This window comes from Saxophila tyrrhenica (assembly GCF_035928015.1).
Source record: "Saxophila tyrrhenica strain CCFEE 5935 chromosome Unknown scaffold_7, whole genome shotgun sequence".
Classification (NCBI taxonomy): Eukaryota; Fungi; Ascomycota; class Dothideomycetes; order Mycosphaerellales; family Extremaceae; genus Saxophila; species Saxophila tyrrhenica.
In genome coordinates this window covers 1157201-1175841 of record NW_027041739.1, presented here as the reverse complement: position 1 = coordinate 1175841, position 18641 = coordinate 1157201, and the positions used below count along the sequence as shown (strand labels likewise).

The window sequence follows — 18641 nt, the reverse complement described above, 5'->3', positions numbered from 1 at the left end:
TCAGGTCATCCCTCGTCACCCGTTGGCGAGCTTGGAACTTCCACTGCTTCCTCGAGTGCATGAGAGAAGTAGCCCTGGCGGTCTCTTGAAGACACGACAGTCCTCTATGGGATGCATAGGTAACTATTGAGGTATGTACTGCTGTAAGCCATTTGATCGTGCTCGACCAATTTCCTTTGTCCACTTCAAGCTATCTCCAAGATACCCTTCCGATCTGCTTGCCATTCCTGTGTCAGGAAGATCTCTTCGTGTCCAGGTGCTTGTGGAACGGCTGCCGGCAAGGCCGGAGACACGTGCGCCTCATCGACGACAACCAATGCAAACCGAGTGCTGCAACGACCTTCAGTCTCTTTTACGATACCTTCGACGTTCACCTTGGGTCACCGCGAGTCCTTGAGAGCTCCAGACTAGCCACTCATGCTCGGGGACAGGACTTGTGTGTACAGCAAAGTTGGATGCCCAGCACTCATTCATTGTTTGTCGGACTCACAGGGCAGGCTTGGAGCCCAGTGTGAAAGCATGAATGAAATTTCGCCACACCTGCAGCCGCCTGTCATTCACGAAGACTCGGCAATGGCTTACCGGTAGGACTCGGTGGGTCTACAGAGGGAGCTGATGAAGTCCCCGGAGAACGCTGAATTGGCGGACATACCATTGAAGGATGGAATGCAGGCGGAGGGAAATGGGTGTGTTTGCTATCGGATACGACACGACGGACTTGCAGTATCACATGTCAGAAATGCACCAGCTACAGACCTTTAAACGCAGGTGGAATGCTCGAGCCTATCCTCTACAGCACATGGTAGCCGACCCAAGGTCATCGTTGATTACCGTACTTCTATTGGGTACCAATATCTCGTGAGCGCACATTGAATTTTGCTTGTCCGTTCCTCGTGAGAGGCACTGCTGCACCGCCTTCGCCGTGCCTTTTTCCCCCAATCCGCCTACATCTACAAAGCTCCCTACAGCCCATCTTTCCCTTGTTCACGTCCTCCGAAACTCCGTGCTGCAAGACGAGACGCAGGCATCCGCTAGCGGCTTCGAAACTTCTTCCAGAAGGCCCGCTTATGCACGTCAACAGCAGAACACTCCCAATCTCACGGCGACTCACGGGCGCAACGGCTGCGGTGCCGATTCCCACCGAAGAAGAAACGCGAACACTTTCTCTCTCACCATTTGCACGAGGTGATATCAGCTGGCTGCTGCTCGTGGCAACGTGAATAGCCTCGAAGTGTTTGCCGCGACACATCCCGTCAGCTTCAGAGTCCCGCGCCACCAAGACCCTTGGGACTGCTTGCCCGACTCGAATCGCGATCTTCATAAACTCGCACAACCGAAGCTGTTCCTGCAGTGAGAGCAGAGCAGAATCGCAGCGACCCCACGCAGCGTCGACCCTGCGTCCAACTTGGCTGAGCAACCGCTCGGATTACAGAGCACTCGGCATCCGGCACACGCACACCACACCACGAGAAGAAAGTGGCGGCCAGCTTATCACCCTCCAACGACACACCACATCTTCAAAGGATTCAACACCACCACTACACATAGATTCACACTTCCTTCTTCCGGCAAGCCGTCAATCCCGTCCCCCTCACGGGAGCCAAGCGCGAAAAAGAACCAAAAGGAATTCAGCTCTCTCATGACGCCCGTGGCGCCTTCTCTCAGCCGAGCAGCGGGCAACAGCAGGTAGCGACGGTTCATCTCCCACGTGAGACGACATTGCGTGAATACCACGCGAGGAATTCATTACTACGGAGAATTATCTGGTGGTCCTAGTCAAGGAGACTCCGAGGCGCGCAGAGCGACTTCGGGATAGATTCATCTCAGAGGGTTCATCTCCGCATTCAGCACGATGGCCAGCCATACGCAGACCGAGATGAACTCGCATTCGTTGAAGCACCGTTCGACTGCGCCGGTGACGCCGACGAGCCAGAAGAAGGGCAATTTTCTGAGTCGGCATCTGGGACGGAATCGGCGGCGGTCGAGTGTGTCGATGCCGAATGGAAAGCACATCTCTCCGCCGGAACAACAGCATCATGCTCATCCACCGGCGCATCACCCGAAAGATGCCACCAGGAAAGGATCCGTGACTGCGCCAACTGAGGAGCCGGTCCCGGAGAATACTACGGCCACTACCAAGCCCGCAGATGGATCAAATAGCGTGGCTCCTTCTACCGAACCAAGGGAGAGCAACGATGACTCGGAGTTCGAACCGGCCAAAGAGAGCATGGACGATGAGGTCGACGAGAACGGACAGGTGAGCGCAGAAGGGGAGGATGACAGGGAAGGCGGAGTGGGGCTGTCACTCAAGGAGTCTCAGTCACCACGCGTAGACTCGAAGCAGAGCGGAGTGAGATGGGCACCTGGATTCTCAGACGAACTACGAACCAGACCAAGACGAGCCAGTTCTGCTGGTACGACCGGCACTAGGCGTGGCTCGATCTACTTGCGCGGCACCGATGGCTATCACATCGAGGGTGTCGATGCGGGTGCAGGTTCCAAAGCTCGAATGCTTTCGGTGAATATCCCAGAGCAGATGGAAGTGGGCGAATGCACTCTGGCAGAGCATTTCAGCGTCTTTGCGAGAGCAGGGAAGAAAGATATTGGTGAAGGCGGCGCGGCTGTCGTTCGCCTGATGCAGAGCAAGACTGCTGGCACTGGCAAGGACAAGGTGTTCGCGGTCAAGGAATTCCGAGAGTGGGATCGCGAAGAGGAAAGCGAGTCCGACTACATCCGCAAGATCAAGAGCGAGTATGCGATTGCGAAGTCTTGCTCCCACCCGAACATTGTCGAGACGTACCGGCTGTGTACCGCTGACAAGGCGACAAAGTGGTTTCATGTCATGCAGTACTGCGAGAACGGCGACTTGAATGACCTCATCAATGGAGGCTACTTCAGCGATGTGGATAGGAATTGCATGTTCAAGCAGCTCCTGCGAGGAGTGGACTATCTCCACAAGTACGGCATCGCGCATCGAGATCTCAAGTCGGAGAACCTGCTGGTCACCAAAGACGGCTGTCTGAAGATTGCGGATTTCGGCACTGCTGAAGTCTTCAGCGGCACCCACCCAGGCCTACGAGGCTGCAGACGACCAAGTCTCACAGGCGAAGACGCCGAGATCCGGCTCTGCAAACCCGGCCTCGTCGGCAGCAGACCCTACATGGCGCCTGAAATCATCAAGCACGACGAAGACTACGACCCCCGCGGTGTCGACGTCTGGTCCTGCGCCGTCGTCTACCTCACCCTCTGCATCGGCGGCACGCCCTGGGAATGCGCGTCCACGGATGTGAAGAACTACAACATCTACTGTAACACATGGGACGAGTGGTTGCTTCGCTATCCCGACGGCATTGTCAAGGAAGGCCGGCCGCTGCCATCTTTCGCCAGCACGAGGCAGTTTGCGCATCTCGGGGATGTAGCGACCAAGACCATGATTCTGGGGATGCTGCATCCGGACCCTTCGAAGCGGTGGTCGACAAAGGACGCTCTGGAGACCAAGACAGTGACCGAGTACCCCTGCTGCCAGCAAGAAGGCTACAGCGACGACATCAAAACCCGACAGCGCAAAGCCGCGCACAACCACGCCCCGCCAAAGCCAGCGAAAGGGTCCAAGTTCTTGAAACCCGGCAAATGAGACGTCCTTTGCTGAGATTACAAGGAATCTAGATCTAGACACATCATACAGCGCGCCCTGTCCCGAAGCTGTACCCCTATCACCAAAGCTCCCACACAACATCCGGCAGCACCTTCCGCATGACGTACCAGTGCTTCTTCGCGGACTCGACTTGCTGCGCGCTCCACTGCTGCTCTTCACCGACCTGCAGCGCCTCGGCACGGACACGCTGTCTGCGATTAGGCGAATTGTGCAGCGGGAATGGGATCTCCAGTCGTGGGTTGGGCAGCAGATATTGCTCGCGACTCTTGCTCCCCAAAAAATCCTCCTTCACCGGTCGACGGAACGTGATGGCACCGGGGGTGTTGCGGCAGAAGACGATGATGTTGGTGAAGTCATCATTCACCGCTACTTTATCCCCTTCTGTCTCCGAAGCGGGTGCGTGTGGTGTATCGCGGAAAATCCGACACTGCCCGTCAAACACCGCGTCGATGGTATTCAGCACCTTGGCCGTGAGAGGGAACTTCACGTCCCCGGCGTAATTGATCGCGATGGCGCCCGAGGGGTTTAGTAGAGAGCGTAGATTGCGTATGAACGTTTCCGTGAACAGAGACAAAGGCTCCGCTCCGCCTGTGAAGACGTCGTGGAGGACGTAGTCGTATTTCTCCCTCTCTTCTTGTGTGACGGCTTCGCTTGCCCAGCTGACGGCGTCGCGGAGGATGGAGATGTGGTTTGACGGCAGGCCGAAGTACGTCTGCGCGTAAGCGTGCACGACAGGGTCGAGCTCGACCACCGTCGTTTCGATGCCGTGCGCAAGAAACGCCTTCGGCGCCGTCCCAATCCCCAGTCCCACGACCAACGCCCGCGCATCAGCATCTCCTGCCCTTGCCTCATCCTCCATCAACCGCACCGCCTCCAGCGTTTCGAAAACAGAGTAGATGGACTCATTCACTACCCACCCCTCTCTCTCCCGCCGCTCGTCCGTCAGTAAGAATTCTCCACCGAGCAGCGAGTGATCGCACCGCAAGACCCGATACCCCATCCCGCTACTCTCTAGCACGGAAACGTAGCCCGTGTTCGACCACGTGCGCTCTAGCATCGTCCAGTTCTGCAGCGCAAGCTGTTGGTTCAGTACGTCCATGTTGCGGACGGAGTCGAAGTGCGGGTTCGCGAGGAACGTGTGCGCGAGGGCAGGCAGGGCTAGTATGGTTAATTTGGACGGGAATAAGTACGCGAACGTCGAGCCGATGAGTAGTTGCAATTTCACTGGCGTGAAGGCTGCAGAGAGTGACGCGAGGCCGGGGAGGATGGTGGCGAATTGGCGTTCGAAGGAGAGGAGGTGTAGGAGTCCTAGGCTAGTCGAGAGGACGGGGGCGAAGTACGGTCCGGCTCGCGCGGAGAGATTGAGGGCGGACATGGTTTCGGCGGCGGCGTAGGTTGCGGGGAGGACGAGGGCGTGGCAGCTGAGGAAGCCGAGGAGGATGGGACCCCAGGTTGGGCCGAGGATGGTGCTGTAGGGGAAGAGGTACGTTTGGACGACGGGGATCCAGAGGGAGTAGGCTGCGAGGGCTTGTCCGATGGTTCCAGCAGAGGGTTTGGGGAGGAAGTGGTAGAGTAGGAAGCCGAGGAGGGAGGATGCTATGAGCGCTTGTTGGTGGTTGACGGCGGAGGGGATGGCGCCGAAGACGGGGGCGAGGGTGGCTTGGGAGACGGGGGAGGCGATTGCTGCGAGGGTGAGGATGCCCATGGGGAGGGCGATGCGCTCGACGAGGGTCTTTGAGGGGGGGCCATTTTGTTGTTTCTGTGCCTCTGGGGGTATTGGTTGTAGTGGCACTGCTGCTGCTGCAGGGGGTGGTGCTCGTGAGCGGGATTTGGGCGCCATCGTGATGGACTGCTGGGTATTGCTGTTATGTACAAAGCGAGGCCAGCTCTGCTGTGGTATCTAGAAGAGTATGAGAGTCGCAGTCGCGTACATTGCTGCCCTCGATCATGTGTATGCTGTGAATGGAGTCGCCAGACTCGGTCGAGATGTTGAAACAAAGGAAGCGCACGCACCAACTCATCAACCTCCAACTTCTCGATGGTTTCCTCGACCACCATCCCTTCCTGCACGATTCAACATCGCGAGACTGCAAGTGTCCTGCGCAACCATCTGACCAATGTAGCGCGCGGCCTGAACGCCCTTTCAGACGCGTCTGAAGTGCTTACGAACGCAAGCACGCTCATTCACAGGCAGCTCCATCAGACCTACCATCGGCAGCAACCCCGAAAACAGCCATCCAAGCCTCACCTACAACAAGAACACCCACCTCAGGTTTGATTGGATTGCGCGCACACAGCGCCAGCGTAAGTACACATTAGTGCCTCACTTTTGTGGTTAGTCGACGGAGAGATATCGCTAGAGCTAGCGGGTTATCTGATGGTGCCTCAGTCGAAACGCGGGCTGTGTGACGAGGCTGGCTATACTGCTGCTGGCGGCGAGGCTGCCAAGCTGGGACCTCGACTTTGCTGCTGATGAGAGCGCCAACGAGCAGCGACAGCGACGTTGTACGATGCGATGGCGAAGGCTCTCACATTGGGCTGCTGATCGCGTTGCAGCGGTGGCGAGACACGTGCGAACTGTCCATCGCTTCCAGACCGGAGCCTCGAGCACAAAGAGCTGACTCTCCAAAATTCCCGGCAGCAGATAGGTACAACGCAGCCAACTCGGCCATCGCCTCCATCTTGGTCCCAGGCCTTCCTTCAACGCCTTGCCTCGCAGCACGACAGCTCCCAGAGAGAACTCGTGGTAAAAGTCCCTATAACGTTTTGCTTTATCATCGGCGTGACCTATGAGATCTGAAATGGAAGACACTTGTCCCTCTCGCTATACGCATATCGCGACGAATTGGAGTCTGGGTATTAGCCCTGTCAGCAGACGCGGTGCTGCTCTCAACCGCGCAACACCCGGCGCACAGTCACCTGGCACACGTTATCTTCGCTAGGCCAGAGGAGCGATGCAGGAAACGGAGACGACAAAAACACCGCAGCAAGCCGGGGGGGAAGCCCAGCCAGTTGGCAGACTCTACGAAGTCTGTGACCGTTTCGACTTCCGGGCCAACCTCACGAGCGGCTATCGAAGCTTACCCACGACACAGCAGATCGGCAGACTGAATGATTTCCAAGGTGCGAGCTGTCCGCTATGCGCGCTCATCCATGCTCGTGCCGCTGCCTTGTTTGGTGAGGCTGAGGTCCGAAACCATGCCCATAGTATGATCTCGATCCAGGCTCGGCTATCATCCACGCTGTTGGATCTCAGTTCAATCGAACCATTGCCGCGCTTACGATTCTTTATGCCTGAACAGGAGGGGGCGCGTCATGGAACGACACTCGTCATCTTGGAACCGGACAACAGTTACATGGATCCGCCCTTCGGTGACTGCGCCGATGCTGCGGCGAGAAGACCCATCATCTCACGTGTGTCGGTCCCAATGCTCCGCTCCTGGGTCGAAGCCAGCTTCGAGCTCGACCATAATCTTGAGGACTGGACACTCGGGAATCCAGCACACTGTGTCGGAACTCTGAAAAGGCTGATTGAACAAAAGAAGTTCCGAGTCCTTGACGTGTCTACTCATGATGTCGTAGCATTGCTGAAGACCGAGCGTTATGTTGCTCTGTCGTATCTATGGGGCTGCACAGATCCGACCGTTGCAGTGGATCGCCGTGCAGAAACATACACCAGAAAAGATGGTATTGTCTCCTGGAGAGTGGACATGATGAAGGCTCCGGCAACAATCTCTGATGCCGCATCAGTAGTCAAACAGCTTGGAGAGAAATACCTTTGGGTGGATGCGGTCTGCATTGATCAAACCAACAACCTTGACAAGGCCACTATTATAAGAGAGATGGGAACAATCTACTCGAACGCTTACTTCACCGTCGTCGCTGCCAATAATTCCGGAGCTGGCGCTGGCTTGACAAGATTTCGCGGGACCGAGGCCGAACGAACGCTTGTGTTTGACCAGGCCAACAAGCGTGTAGGTCTTCTACCGGGCTCAAGTGAGATGGTTACGACATGGTCGCGTTCTGACTGGAACCGGCGAGGGTGGACCTACCAAGAACGAGTTCTGTCCGCGAGGTGTATCTTGTTCACGGACCGTGAGGTGCTGTTCACCTTACGTGGGCGAGTGGTTCGGCGCGAAGCGTTTACGGTCCATAAAAACCCGAAGCTCTTGCATGGTAAGGCTCTGCAGGAGTGGTCGGAGAATTTGAAGCCCGCATCTGGCGACAGCTTCAGTAGATACTTCGCTGCCGTCAAGGAATTCACCGCTAGGGATCTTCGGCATAAAGGAGATAGGCTGGATGCCTTCTCTGGGGTCCTTCAACTCCTTGTTGGCGACGAGCAGACGATGGAGGAAACCGAGGCGCTCAGCGGGCTCGTTGTCTGTCGGAGCACCCACGCTGACTCGGTCTATTTTCATTTTGCTGAGGCTTTGCTATGGCGACGGATAGGCTACGATAATGAGCCTGTTGTCAGAGCTGACAGAATCCCAAGGAGTACTACTGGGAGAGCACTGCCAAGCTGGAGCTGGGTTGGCTGGTCGGGCGCAGTCGTCGTTTTCTACTTTCAGATGCCGGTGTCAACGCTTCGCCCCGTGGTTCTCGATCCCGCCAATATCCAGTGTATCGATATGGAGGCCGCAACAGACGGGCAATGGCCGTATGAGCCTCATCCATGCGATTTATTACCAAGCCAGGGTATTGTGTTGCACCTGTGGCGTCCGATGCTGAAGTGTCAACTCCAGCGGAGTGGCACCGGAAGAAACTTCCTGTATGATGTCGAACGGCTATCGCCACAACTGGATCGCTGGGATCTAGGGTCGATCAAATTGGCTGACGACTTTATTCGGCCTGGAGATGGTGTGCTATACGACTTCATCTACCTCGCAACTAGCCGCTGGGACTGTAGAGGGTGCGATGAAGACCGCGTAGCGGCGCATTTGCTCCTCGTCGAGCAAGAAGGAGAGTATTATCGAAGGGTGGCTGTTGCGGATGGCTATATCCGCTTCCGCATCAATGATGGCTGCATTCGGTGTTGTGATTCACCATCGCTAACTCCTAAAGATCCCAAAGCTGCAATGAGATTTTTGGGAGACCACACCCTCAGATATCAGCACATCAAATTGATATGACCAGTCGCCTCCCGGAGTACCAGCATCGGCGAGACAATTTCGCAGAGGTTTCGACGGCATAGTCAGGCGCCAGGCTGACTTTCTCGCCAACATCAGTCGGCAATGTCAAGCATTAAGTTTGGAGCGAGAGGGACTGCCCCTATGGATTGCAGACGCCTTATCTTTGAGACAGGATGTCGGAGCTTCTGAACAGGCAGGCAGGTGCTCTGCGTATACTTCCTTGCTGCAAAGCAACACCTTCCATCGACGACACTGCCACTCAGGTGCGATATGGGCTCATCCATGTGTAACTGCGGATAGCTTTTGTTTCGGAGGCTCGTTGTGCCCAGGACCATGTGGCGTTGCTGACTGATTCAGGCTCTCTGGGATGCGCCATCGTCCCATCTTGTCTCCGTGTACAGCGCGGATTGCTCGCCAGTTCCTCGCAATCAGGCGGGTGTTTGCTCTCGCCGCGTGTTTGACTGGTTCAGAGGAGGTGCTGTCGGTGGCTACTTCGCAAGCAATTTTGCACTTGGGTTAGCTGGTACTGGCGTGGCATAGTCTTCAACATTTCAACCACATCTATGGTGTCGTCTGCCAACGCCTCGAAAGCAAGGCGGCCCGTTCCATACCATGTTTGTTGTATTGGGTGTGGTTGTGGTGGCATGACTAAGGCGGCGCAAAGGCCGAAGTTCAGCCGCGCCGACAGCTTCGTTGCTTTCTTGGATTGAGCTTCCTCTGCTGCTTGACCACCAGCGACTCGGTCACCGACAACATGGATCGCAGCCTCGACGAGATCATCGGCGAGGAGCGTCCGGTAATGCTGCCTCCCTTCTTCCCATGCCGCCGCATGACACTAACGAGAGCAGCCACCCGGCAGGAATCGCGCAACGCCCCGCTCGCGTCCACCACCGCGTCCACGGCCACCACCTTACCGTGCACCACCTCCCGAAAACCGCGTCTACTCGCAGCGCCGCGAAGCCCACCCAAGGAACGGAGATCGTCAGGTATGCACCGCTGACCTTTTTCCCGTTGGCAATGTCTCACTGCGCCTACAGGTGCATACTACCCCCCCGCGAGACTGTTGCAGCTTGCAATGTCCCCCTCCTTCGAGCCGTCCTCTGCGTCCTGCGATCGAGCGACCCCGGCTCCCCACCGTTTGCTTACGAGCTACTGCGGTCACGGCGGACTTCGAAGGGAGAAAGAGCAAAAGCTAACCTGGGCGGCATTGCCTGTAGTCCTACCGCAACGATGATCGTTCAGACATTAACACGTACGTTGCGATGTCCTCAAGAGCCACGAATGACAAGACTGACTGGCGACAGCGACTGGGTCCATGACCGCTACGAGAACGACGACGGACAGCCGGCACGCCACGATCGCCGAGCACCAGCAGATTTCCAACCGATCACTCGTGGAGCAAGGCAAGACCCGTATGTCGCCTCTCTGATATAAGCAAACTTGAGACTGACTTCTACCCAGGGGCGGCACCACCGTCCGGATAGACGATCTCGACTATGACGTGACTGAAGAAGATCTTATGGTATGTTACACTATTGAGAATTCCGGAAAGGTCCATGACTGACTTCGCCAGACCATCGGCACGAAGATCGGTCAGGTCGTATCTGTTAAGATTCTGTACGACCGTATGGACCGCTCGGAGGGCACGGCGTTCGTCACCTTCGAGCACAACAGCGACGCGCAGGAGGCGGCAGCGGTATGGAACGGCATGGAGGCTAATCACCAATCCATCAAAGTTACACTGCTGCCCTCGGCTCCTGCGGCATCCGCACCGCGTCCGCTTGTCGATCGTGTTCAGCGTCCGGAGCGTCCGGTGCATGGGGGCCGTAGCCTGTTCGACCGCATAACGGGCGGGCCGGATCCTGGCTACAGTCGTGATGCAGTCGAGCTGGACTATGGAGACGACCCTCAAGCGTATCGTCCAGACTATCGATCGGATACTCGTCAACCGTACCGCCCAGACTACTACTCGGATTCTCATCAACCACACCGCCAGGACTACTACTCCGACCCTCGTCAGCAACCCCGTCAAGACAACGGCTACGAAGGGTACGACAGGCGGTACGACAGGCCACGCAGTGCTAGTCCACGACGCCGCCCCCCACCGCCAGCCGACATTGATCGCTACGCGCCATCTGACCGCAGGGCGCGCTCTCGTTCACCAACGCGCTCGCGTCAGCCAGCCCGTCCTCGTGCACGTTCGCCTACCCGCCGTCGCCCCGACCCTCGCGAGTCTGGCCGTCGCCCGGAAGCGCGTCGTGAAGACAGCAGACGTGGTGCCAGGCCCAGCAGGACTGATGAGGAAGGACGCCCGCTGGTTGGTGGCCGCCCTCGCAAGACTGCGGATGAGCTCGACGCTGAGATGGAGGGCTACTGGGCTGCTAAGGCTGCTGCGGAGGCGGAAGAAGCTAACGAGAACGGCACTACTGCTGCCCCGAAGGCTGCGCCGGCTCCTGCAACCTACACTGAGCCCGGGCTTGACGACGATATCGACATGATCGAGTGACGGAGCCTTCACGGATTTCTTCGCCGATCAGCCGCTCTTCAGAAGTCATCAGATCCTCATGGGTCACCCGATCTTCACAGATCAACAAGTTCGCAAGGACACCGATTTTCTCACGAAGATCACAGCATTTGCACAGAGCATGGGCCGGGAGACGTAAAGTGATGTTACAGCATAAGACGTTGCTCTCAAGTGGTCCCTCTGCAGCTGCATTTGCACCAACTACGATACCAGCTCAAGACCGTATTCACAAGGATGTCTATGGCATTTACTCTGTGCCACCGTTTCCTACTTGTCGTGTCATCGCTTCCTCCGCGTGCGAGGTTTGATCTCAGGTTCTTCGGCATCCACCACAATGGCAGCCTGTTCGATTTCCTCCAACTTCAGCTCTCCAAGCCTCCTCGCAAGCCCATCCCCAAACTCCTCCTCTGCCTCCTCTCCGTCACCCTCGTCACCACCCTGCCCAACCACATCCTCCACCCCCAACCAGCCCTCCCTAAGCGCCAGCCCAACAACTTCACTCGCACTCCCCAGTCCCTCCTCCCCACAAACCACGCTCGGATCCAACAACTCCTGCACCCGCAAAAGCACAAACTCCAGATCATTCGCCCGTTTCCACCGCACAAAAGCCTCTTTCTTCCTTTTCGACGGCGCTTTGGTCGCAGAAGGCCACTCGACGGCTTCGAGGAGTTTGTAGAGGAGGTAGTGCAGCCAGATTAGGTTTGTGACTGGGTGGAATTGGGGCCAGGAGCGTTCTTCTGCATTTGCGCCGGAGGGGGGTTGGGGGAAGGGTGTTTCGGCGTAAGGGTCGTTGGAGAGAACCGCGCCGCGCATGTAGCGGTAGATGTCGTACTGGTACTCTTCTGTGCTGTCGCCTTCAAAGATTGCGCTGTCGCGGGCGAGGTCTTGGTAGGCGATTGAGGTGTCGGGCATGAGGGCGCGGGAGATGGTGTAGTCGATTATGGTTGTTTCCACGGGGGTGAAGTTGAGCTTGCGCTTGGGGTCGATGTCCTCTTCCGTCGCTTTGCCATCAGCAGCAGTAGGAGGTTGGCGCACGCAGATGTTGCCGAGATGCAGGTCTCGATGTTCGAATTGAGCTCCTTCTTCGCCTTTGGCAAGCGAGAGCACGACTTGCCAGAAGATATCCCAGACCTGCCAGATGGTGCTGCATTCGCCGCGCTCGACGAGGTTCTCGAGGTCGGTGCCTGCGTCTTGCATTTCTATGACTGCCCAGAGCTGGTCATCTGAGTAGCTGGTTTTCTTCGAAGGGTCCGGGAAATGGCTGGGGTCTTTCTTGCGAGCTTTTTGCGCCGTGTTCCATGCTTTGAAGGCTTTCGTGAACGGAGCTGGAGGCCGGCCTTTGACTAACCGCACATCGCGGAAATTGGTGTAACCAGGTATAGGGCTCATGCGCTGCAGCAGGCGAACCTCGTTGGCGACGTCTTCCGGGTCACTCATGGCTTCTGCTTTCTTCTTCACAGCATCTCGTTTGCGCTTCTCGACCGGTATGGTAGCCGGAGGAGGTTTCAGAGCAATGACTTTGAATACAGACTCGTCGCTGCTTGAGAAGCCAGGGAGTTGTTCTTGGAGAGAGAGGCGATATACCTCGCCAAAGGAAGCCTCAGCGATCTTCGTGATGTCGAAATGGCTCGAGAGCTGGGCTGACCATGAGGCGAAGTCGGTTAGGGTGTGGTTGGAAAGAGTGAGGAGGCTGGCGCAGTGTTCGGTATATTCGTCCGCGGGAGGTGGTGTTGGCGGTAGGATTGTGATTGATGGAGTCTCTGATCCGTCCAGCGCTGACACTGGCATATCTCTTCTTGTGCTGGGAGATTTGACGACACTGATGGCGCTTGGTACTACATCCACGTCTTCTTCCACTGTGTCGTAGCCGTGGTCCAGCACGAACAGAGGGACATCATCGAAGCCATTGCTGTCATGTGCAGCCTGCTGCTCCTGCATCTCGTCATGCTTGTCTTGCTTCTTCTCGACCTTCGTAGACGCTTGTGTCTTTGCGCCAAAGTCCTGCACCTCGCTTACCACCTTCTCCTCATCATCCGTATCCTCTACCACAGTCTTCCTCGCTCGCCGCCTCCACTTCTGCTTAGATTCCTGTTTTGGTAGCTCGACAGCCAACGCAACACTGTTAGGACTCTTCTCCCCAAGCACCGTTCTCTTGCCCTTAGGTCCTTTCTTCGTTGTTCGGTCGTCAAGCTTCAGATTCTCGAAAGCGTCTGTGATGACCAGATCCCGGACTTGGTCGAGATTCCCTGGCGGTATGCGTTGCGGGCTGCCGAAGACGCAGAATGGATCGTAGACTGCTCGAGCCTTTTTGCCGTAGACATATTGCGGCATTGCACCTAAAGTGCTCGTAATAATGAATTGTCGTTAATGCTGGAGAAGTGAGCATGTGAAGATTGTTGTCGGAGATTGTTGCCATGACAACTATCAGATTACATTCACTTGGTGCTGCTGCTCTTGCCTTTCCTGATATTCCATCTTCGTCTATTGATGACGAGCACTCTTTGAGGACTTAGCAGCGCTAAAATCCCCGATACCGATAATGATGGAGGTTTCGTATGAGCTGGCAGTCCATCGAAACGGCGTTTCCGTCCAGCTCAAGGCCGACACACACCACTTCCTTCTATCAAACCGATTCGAATGTATTGTGCAGTCCACCACGAAGGAGACACAGCGCTTCAAAGATCCTTCCTCTCCATCCACCGCTTCATCACCTCGTCCGGCACATCCCTCACCAGCACATGTACATGGTCAACTCCCCTTACGCTCTGCAAGCTCACCCAGTTCTTGAACCACATCACCTGCCCCCAACCGCCTTCCAGATCGTCCACGAAGAACCGCTCAACGAACTTCACGATCAACTCCCTGCTCTCCGGCGTAACATCGCCTCTCACGTCATCCACAGCAATGCGTGTCTTGGTCCAAACGAGCAAATGGATGATGCCTTCCTCAAAGCCATACGGCCAGTCGTTGACTAGGACAGCATAGTCTCTAGGGTCTGCGAATGGGATGTCGGAATGGTGCTCGAACAGTGGCGTGCCTTCTTCTGATATGGGCTTCCACTGCAGACGCTCCTGGATCACAAAGTTGGTGATGCCGCCATACTGCTGCTTGATCCTGTGAGACCAGGCCAGATAGCGGCGAAGGTCCGACGGAAGGCGTTTGAGCTCTTCGAGTTGGTTGTTCGCTGTTGCACATCCTCAGTAATGGTTGATTGGAGGCCCATTGAAGCGAAGCATACCGATGATATGCTTGAGATCGCCCCAAGTGATTCTGTGGAAGTCCTCATCTCTCATAGCCAAGAGGCCGCGGTCGATGGACGTCAAAGGAAATGGTGGGTTGTCGTAGTCGATCTCATCCTCGCCTGTTGTGGCTTCTCCCATCTTTTCTGGCTATGGTGGTCTGTCTTGTAACTCACACGTCACGCATTCTTGATCGCTCAAGCCCCATGTCCGTTGCCCTCAGTATTCTAGAGCGTCTCTTAGCTCGTTGAGGACATTTTTTCCGAGAGCGATTTCGGGGCGAGTTTTGGTGGGGGTTCAAATTCAATGTGCTGCAGTTCGATCAACCACCATCTCCTGTTCTATAACAACCATGAGCTGACACCAATATCCTGTCGGACCTCCTTGACGCATCGCAGACCAGGCCCTTTTGTTTGCACCCAGCAGTCTACGCCACCATGGCCTCCAACCTCGCCATCGCAGCCGGGATCCTCCTCACCGCAGCCATCGCAGCCCTGAGCTACCAATTTCTAAACAAAGGCGCCAAAAAAGTCCTCGACCCCAACAACTTCCAGACCTTCCCCATCTCCGAGAAGACAGTCACCTCCCACAACACCGCCATCTACCGCTTCGCACTCCCGACGCCCAACTCCATCCTCGGCCTCCCCATCGGCCAGCACATCTCCCTCGCTGCGACCCTCGATGTCAAGGACTCCAAGACCGGCGCCACAGAGCGCAAAGAAGTCGTGCGCTCTTACACGCCCATCAGCAGCGATGTGAACCCAGGCTACTTCGACCTCATGATCAAGAGCTACCCGACTGGCAACATCAGCCGGCATCTCGCAACATTGAAGGTTGGGGACGTGATGAAAGTGAAAGGACCCAAGGGCGCAATGGTGTATACGCCGAACATGGTGCGCAGCTTTGGCATGATTGCTGGAGGGACGGGTATCACGCCCATGCTGCAGATTGTCAGGGCAATTCTGAGGGGGAGGAAGACCGGTGATAAGACCGAGATTAATTTGATCTTTGCGAATGTGAATGAGGAGGATATTCTGCTGAGGGAGGATCTGGAGAAGCTGTCGAAGGAGGATGAGAAGTTCCATCTACATTATGTGCTGAACAACCCGCCGGAGGGGTGGACGGGGAGTGTCGGGTTTGTAACGGGGGATATTATCAAGGTGAGTTGTCGGCCCCGGTCGCTGTGGCTCAAGTTCGGCAAGACTAATGGTATACAGGCACATCTCCCAGCTCCAGCGAACGACATGAAGATTCTCATCTGCGGTCCGCCACCCATGGTGAGCGCGATCAAGAAAGCCACGGAGTCGCTGGGCTACCAAAAGGCCAGGCCAGTGAGCAAGCTGGACGACCAGGTCTTCGCCTTCTAGTTCGTGGCGGAGAAGAAGTCAGAGAATACTGCGGAACGACGATATGAATGCAAGGCAGCAAGGACCGTTTGGGGTCAAACGGATGTCTATAGCTATACAGTTACGACCCGAAGTGATATCGAGCTTCTGACACCATGCGCACATCCTTACAGTTGGTCTCTCTCATGCATGGACTGCCCGCCAACGCTGCCAGCATTCCGAGCAATTGCTCGAGTGGACTCATCAATCCTTCAGAGAGCAACATGCGGCTCACAGACAGCCCTGGCAGCCTCAGCTGTACCACTACTCTGCGGCCATGCCTTGAAGGCGTATCCAATCGCAGACTCCCTGCTCACCGACGAGACACCTTCGCGTTCAGCCGATCTTGCACCATGAAGAACTTGCAGTCAACCCGCCACTCCCGGTCGGGCTCCGTGAGTTCGAACTGCGACACTCCTATCAGCACGCCACCAAGCCATGACAGCAAACCATCGAACGTACCTTATACTTCAACAGCAAAGTCGGCACAATCTTGTAAATCTCCATCAGCGCCAAGTTCTTCCCAATGCACACCCTATTACCACCACCAAAAGTGAGATCGGCATCCTTCATCACCTTCGAGCGTGCAGTAAAGTCGGCGTCCGACTCTCCATCGCCCTGCAGCCAGCGCTCTGGACGGAACTCATAGGCGTCCTCGCCGAAGGCTCCCTTGTCTCGGCCAGTGACCCATGGATTGAGCCCCACAATCGTGCCAGCGGGTATAGTCCGCCCGTCTTCGAGCGCGAGGCCGCCGGCGGGTACGACGCGCTCGAGCATGACGCCGAGGCCGGGGTTGAGGCGCATGGCTTCTCGCACGACGGCGGAGAAGTAGGGGAGTTTCTCGGTGACCGCGTACTGGATCGGTAGCTGGAGATTGGCTGCTTCGAGTTCCTTGACAGCGTTCGCATAGGCGGCGGGATTCTTCAGGAGATAGTAGAACTGTACGAGATCAGCCAAAGCGACGCCTCCGTATCCTCGAACAACGACTCACAATGGCACGCAGAGTGATTGCGGTGGTGTCGGCGCCGGCTAGCAGGTTGATGAGCATGTATCCCACAATTACGTTCTCGTCAACGGTATCTGGATATTCTTCCTTCAACCCAATGAAGTTGTCCAAGAAGTCGCCGTTCTTTCCCTTCTGCTTGGCCTGCAGTCGCGGGACCAAGCGCATCGCTGCATACTTGCCCGCCCAGTCAATCGATGGAGGTCCGAGACGGTAGTATGGGTTCTTCGCAAGGTACTTGTCCAGGCCAGGCATCTGGCCCACCTGTGATGGAGAACCGTGTTAGTCGAGGCCATCTGCAAAGGATCCGACAACACCTACGTGCGAGAAATACCCCAATGCGCGATCTGCAGTGTAAAGCATGCCGTCAATGTCATTGCCCTTCTCCAGAAACCCGATCGGCTCGTCAAACGTGACCTCCGCGACACATTCCCAGGCGTAGTACAACATCCAGTCGACAAGATTGCAGGTCCTGCCAGCATTCTTGCCATCAATGAACTCCTCTTCTAGCCGGCGGCAAAACGTCTCCGTTGTCCTGTCGGCAAGCGGTTGGAGCGTGAGGATATTCGCCATCGAATACGTCTTGGAGATCGGCCGGATGTATTTTCGGTGGAACTCATTGCTCCGCGTGCTGAAGATGTTCTGGATGCGGAAGCCATTCTGGATGATGTCGTTGACGGCGTAGTAGTCGCTCTTCAAATAATTGCCTCTCGTGCTGTAGATGATCTTGGCATAGGTCGCGTCGCTGATACTCAGGACGTTCGGTCCCATACGCACCACCGGCCCATACTTCTCATGCAGGCGGAGCGCGATGTTGTGGCTATCGACGGTATTTGCTACGCGCCACCAGTCCGTGAACTTGGCGAGGAAGGGGCCGGGATACTCGCGCAATGGCGAGGCGATGAAGCTGCCCACATACCATAGTAGGACGAGGCTCACGATCGCGAGGAACACAAGGGCGAGATGGAACATGGTTGAAGGTGCAGCAGAACGAAAAGGAAGAGAAATGCAGGAATAGCGCTCACCGCATGCAACTCAATGGCAGGCCTACCTTCTCCTTCATCCCAAACGTGAAGTCCTAACCATGTCCATCAACTGCCGGTTGAAGACGTTATAGCCTCTATGCGGCGGATGATCCTCCCCTCTTGTGCCTTCCATCCGGAGTAAAGGCATTGATAACACACTGGCGTGCCCCAACCCCTGCTGAGAGGCTCTTCGCCTCGCAGGCGAGCTGCACGAGGTGGGTACTGGGACGGCATACTGTCTCAACTGTGCAGTGGTGTGCCATGGACTGAGACAAAGAAAGACACCGTCAAACCTTCAGGAACGTCCTCAGTGATCCCCACATCACGGCCCGCCGGAATCTTCAACGGTTTTGGCGGATCGACAACCTACATTGCTCGACACTAAGACAAGCAACTTCGCCAACGTGAGAACCTGGAGACCTTCCCGGTCCGCCTTCCTGGGGGTGGAAGTAACAAGTCCAAAGACTCGCAATGGCGCCCACATAAGAGCAGTACCGTAGCCTTGGGTGACTACGGAGAACTATGTCAGTTGCCGAATTGGAACACCATCCTTACGTGGACGATAGCATGGCTCGAAACCCATACCATCCTCGACACGTTGTCACAACCTGCAACGACTGGAGTGAAGACCACTGTTACAACTGACTGGGTCTTTCGTCAAGGATCTGCCGGCACGTACTT

At 56.2% G+C, this 18641-nt stretch overlaps 8 protein-coding genes across 8 annotated transcripts; 4 read left to right on the top strand and 4 right to left on the bottom strand.

Annotated features, from left to right (window-relative positions):
* Positions 1 to 1852: 1852 nt before the first annotated feature.
* On the top strand, positions 1853 to 3634 carry LTR77_005186 (uncharacterized protein; the record flags this gene model as incomplete). The annotated part of the gene is made up of 1 exon (XM_064802434.1): positions 1853 to 3634. The coding sequence occupies one exon, from the start codon at positions 1853 to 1855 to the stop codon at positions 3632 to 3634; it is 1782 nt and encodes a 593-aa protein (XP_064659795.1).
* Positions 3635 to 3713: 79 nt separating this feature from the next.
* LTR77_005185 (uncharacterized protein) lies at positions 3714 to 5495 on the bottom strand (the record flags this gene model as incomplete). The annotated part of the gene is made up of 1 exon (XM_064802433.1): positions 3714 to 5495. The coding sequence occupies one exon, from the start codon at positions 5493 to 5495 to the stop codon at positions 3714 to 3716; it is 1782 nt and encodes a 593-aa protein (XP_064659794.1).
* Positions 5496 to 6609: 1114 nt separating this feature from the next.
* LTR77_005184 (uncharacterized protein) lies at positions 6610 to 8318 on the top strand (the record flags this gene model as incomplete). Its single annotated transcript, XM_064802432.1, is given in 2 exon segments — positions 6610 to 8124; positions 8139 to 8318. 2 exon segments carry the CDS (start codon positions 6610 to 6612, stop codon positions 8316 to 8318), a joined length of 1695 nt encoding a protein of 564 aa, XP_064659793.1.
* A 1696-nt stretch (positions 8319 to 10014) lies between these two features.
* On the top strand, positions 10015 to 11290 carry LTR77_005183 (uncharacterized protein; the record flags this gene model as incomplete). Its single annotated transcript, XM_064802431.1, has 3 exons — positions 10015 to 10196; positions 10246 to 10306; positions 10358 to 11290. 3 exons carry the CDS (start codon positions 10015 to 10017, stop codon positions 11288 to 11290), a joined length of 1176 nt encoding a protein of 391 aa, XP_064659792.1.
* A 297-nt stretch (positions 11291 to 11587) lies between these two features.
* On the bottom strand, positions 11588 to 13639 carry LTR77_005182 (uncharacterized protein; the record flags this gene model as incomplete). Its single annotated transcript, XM_064802430.1, has 1 exon — positions 11588 to 13639. The coding sequence occupies one exon, from the start codon at positions 13637 to 13639 to the stop codon at positions 11588 to 11590; it is 2052 nt and encodes a 683-aa protein (XP_064659791.1).
* A 344-nt stretch (positions 13640 to 13983) lies between these two features.
* LTR77_005181 (uncharacterized protein) lies at positions 13984 to 14688 on the bottom strand (the record flags this gene model as incomplete). Its single annotated transcript, XM_064802429.1, has 2 exons — positions 13984 to 14492; positions 14547 to 14688. The coding sequence occupies 2 exons, from the start codon at positions 14686 to 14688 to the stop codon at positions 13984 to 13986; spliced, it is 651 nt and encodes a 216-aa protein (XP_064659790.1).
* Positions 14689 to 14984: 296 nt separating this feature from the next.
* CBR1 (NADH-cytochrome b5 reductase) lies at positions 14985 to 15914 on the top strand (the record flags this gene model as incomplete). The annotated part of the gene is made up of 2 exons (XM_064802428.1): positions 14985 to 15707; positions 15765 to 15914. 2 exons carry the CDS (start codon positions 14985 to 14987, stop codon positions 15912 to 15914), a joined length of 873 nt encoding a protein of 290 aa, XP_064659789.1.
* A 331-nt stretch (positions 15915 to 16245) lies between these two features.
* Positions 16246 to 17907, bottom strand: LTR77_005179 (uncharacterized protein; the record flags this gene model as incomplete). The annotated part of the gene is made up of 4 exons (XM_064802427.1): positions 16246 to 16338; positions 16395 to 16871; positions 16924 to 17199; positions 17257 to 17907. 4 exons carry the CDS (start codon positions 17905 to 17907, stop codon positions 16246 to 16248), a joined length of 1497 nt encoding a protein of 498 aa, XP_064659788.1.
* Between the last annotated feature and the right edge of the window lie 734 nt (positions 17908 to 18641).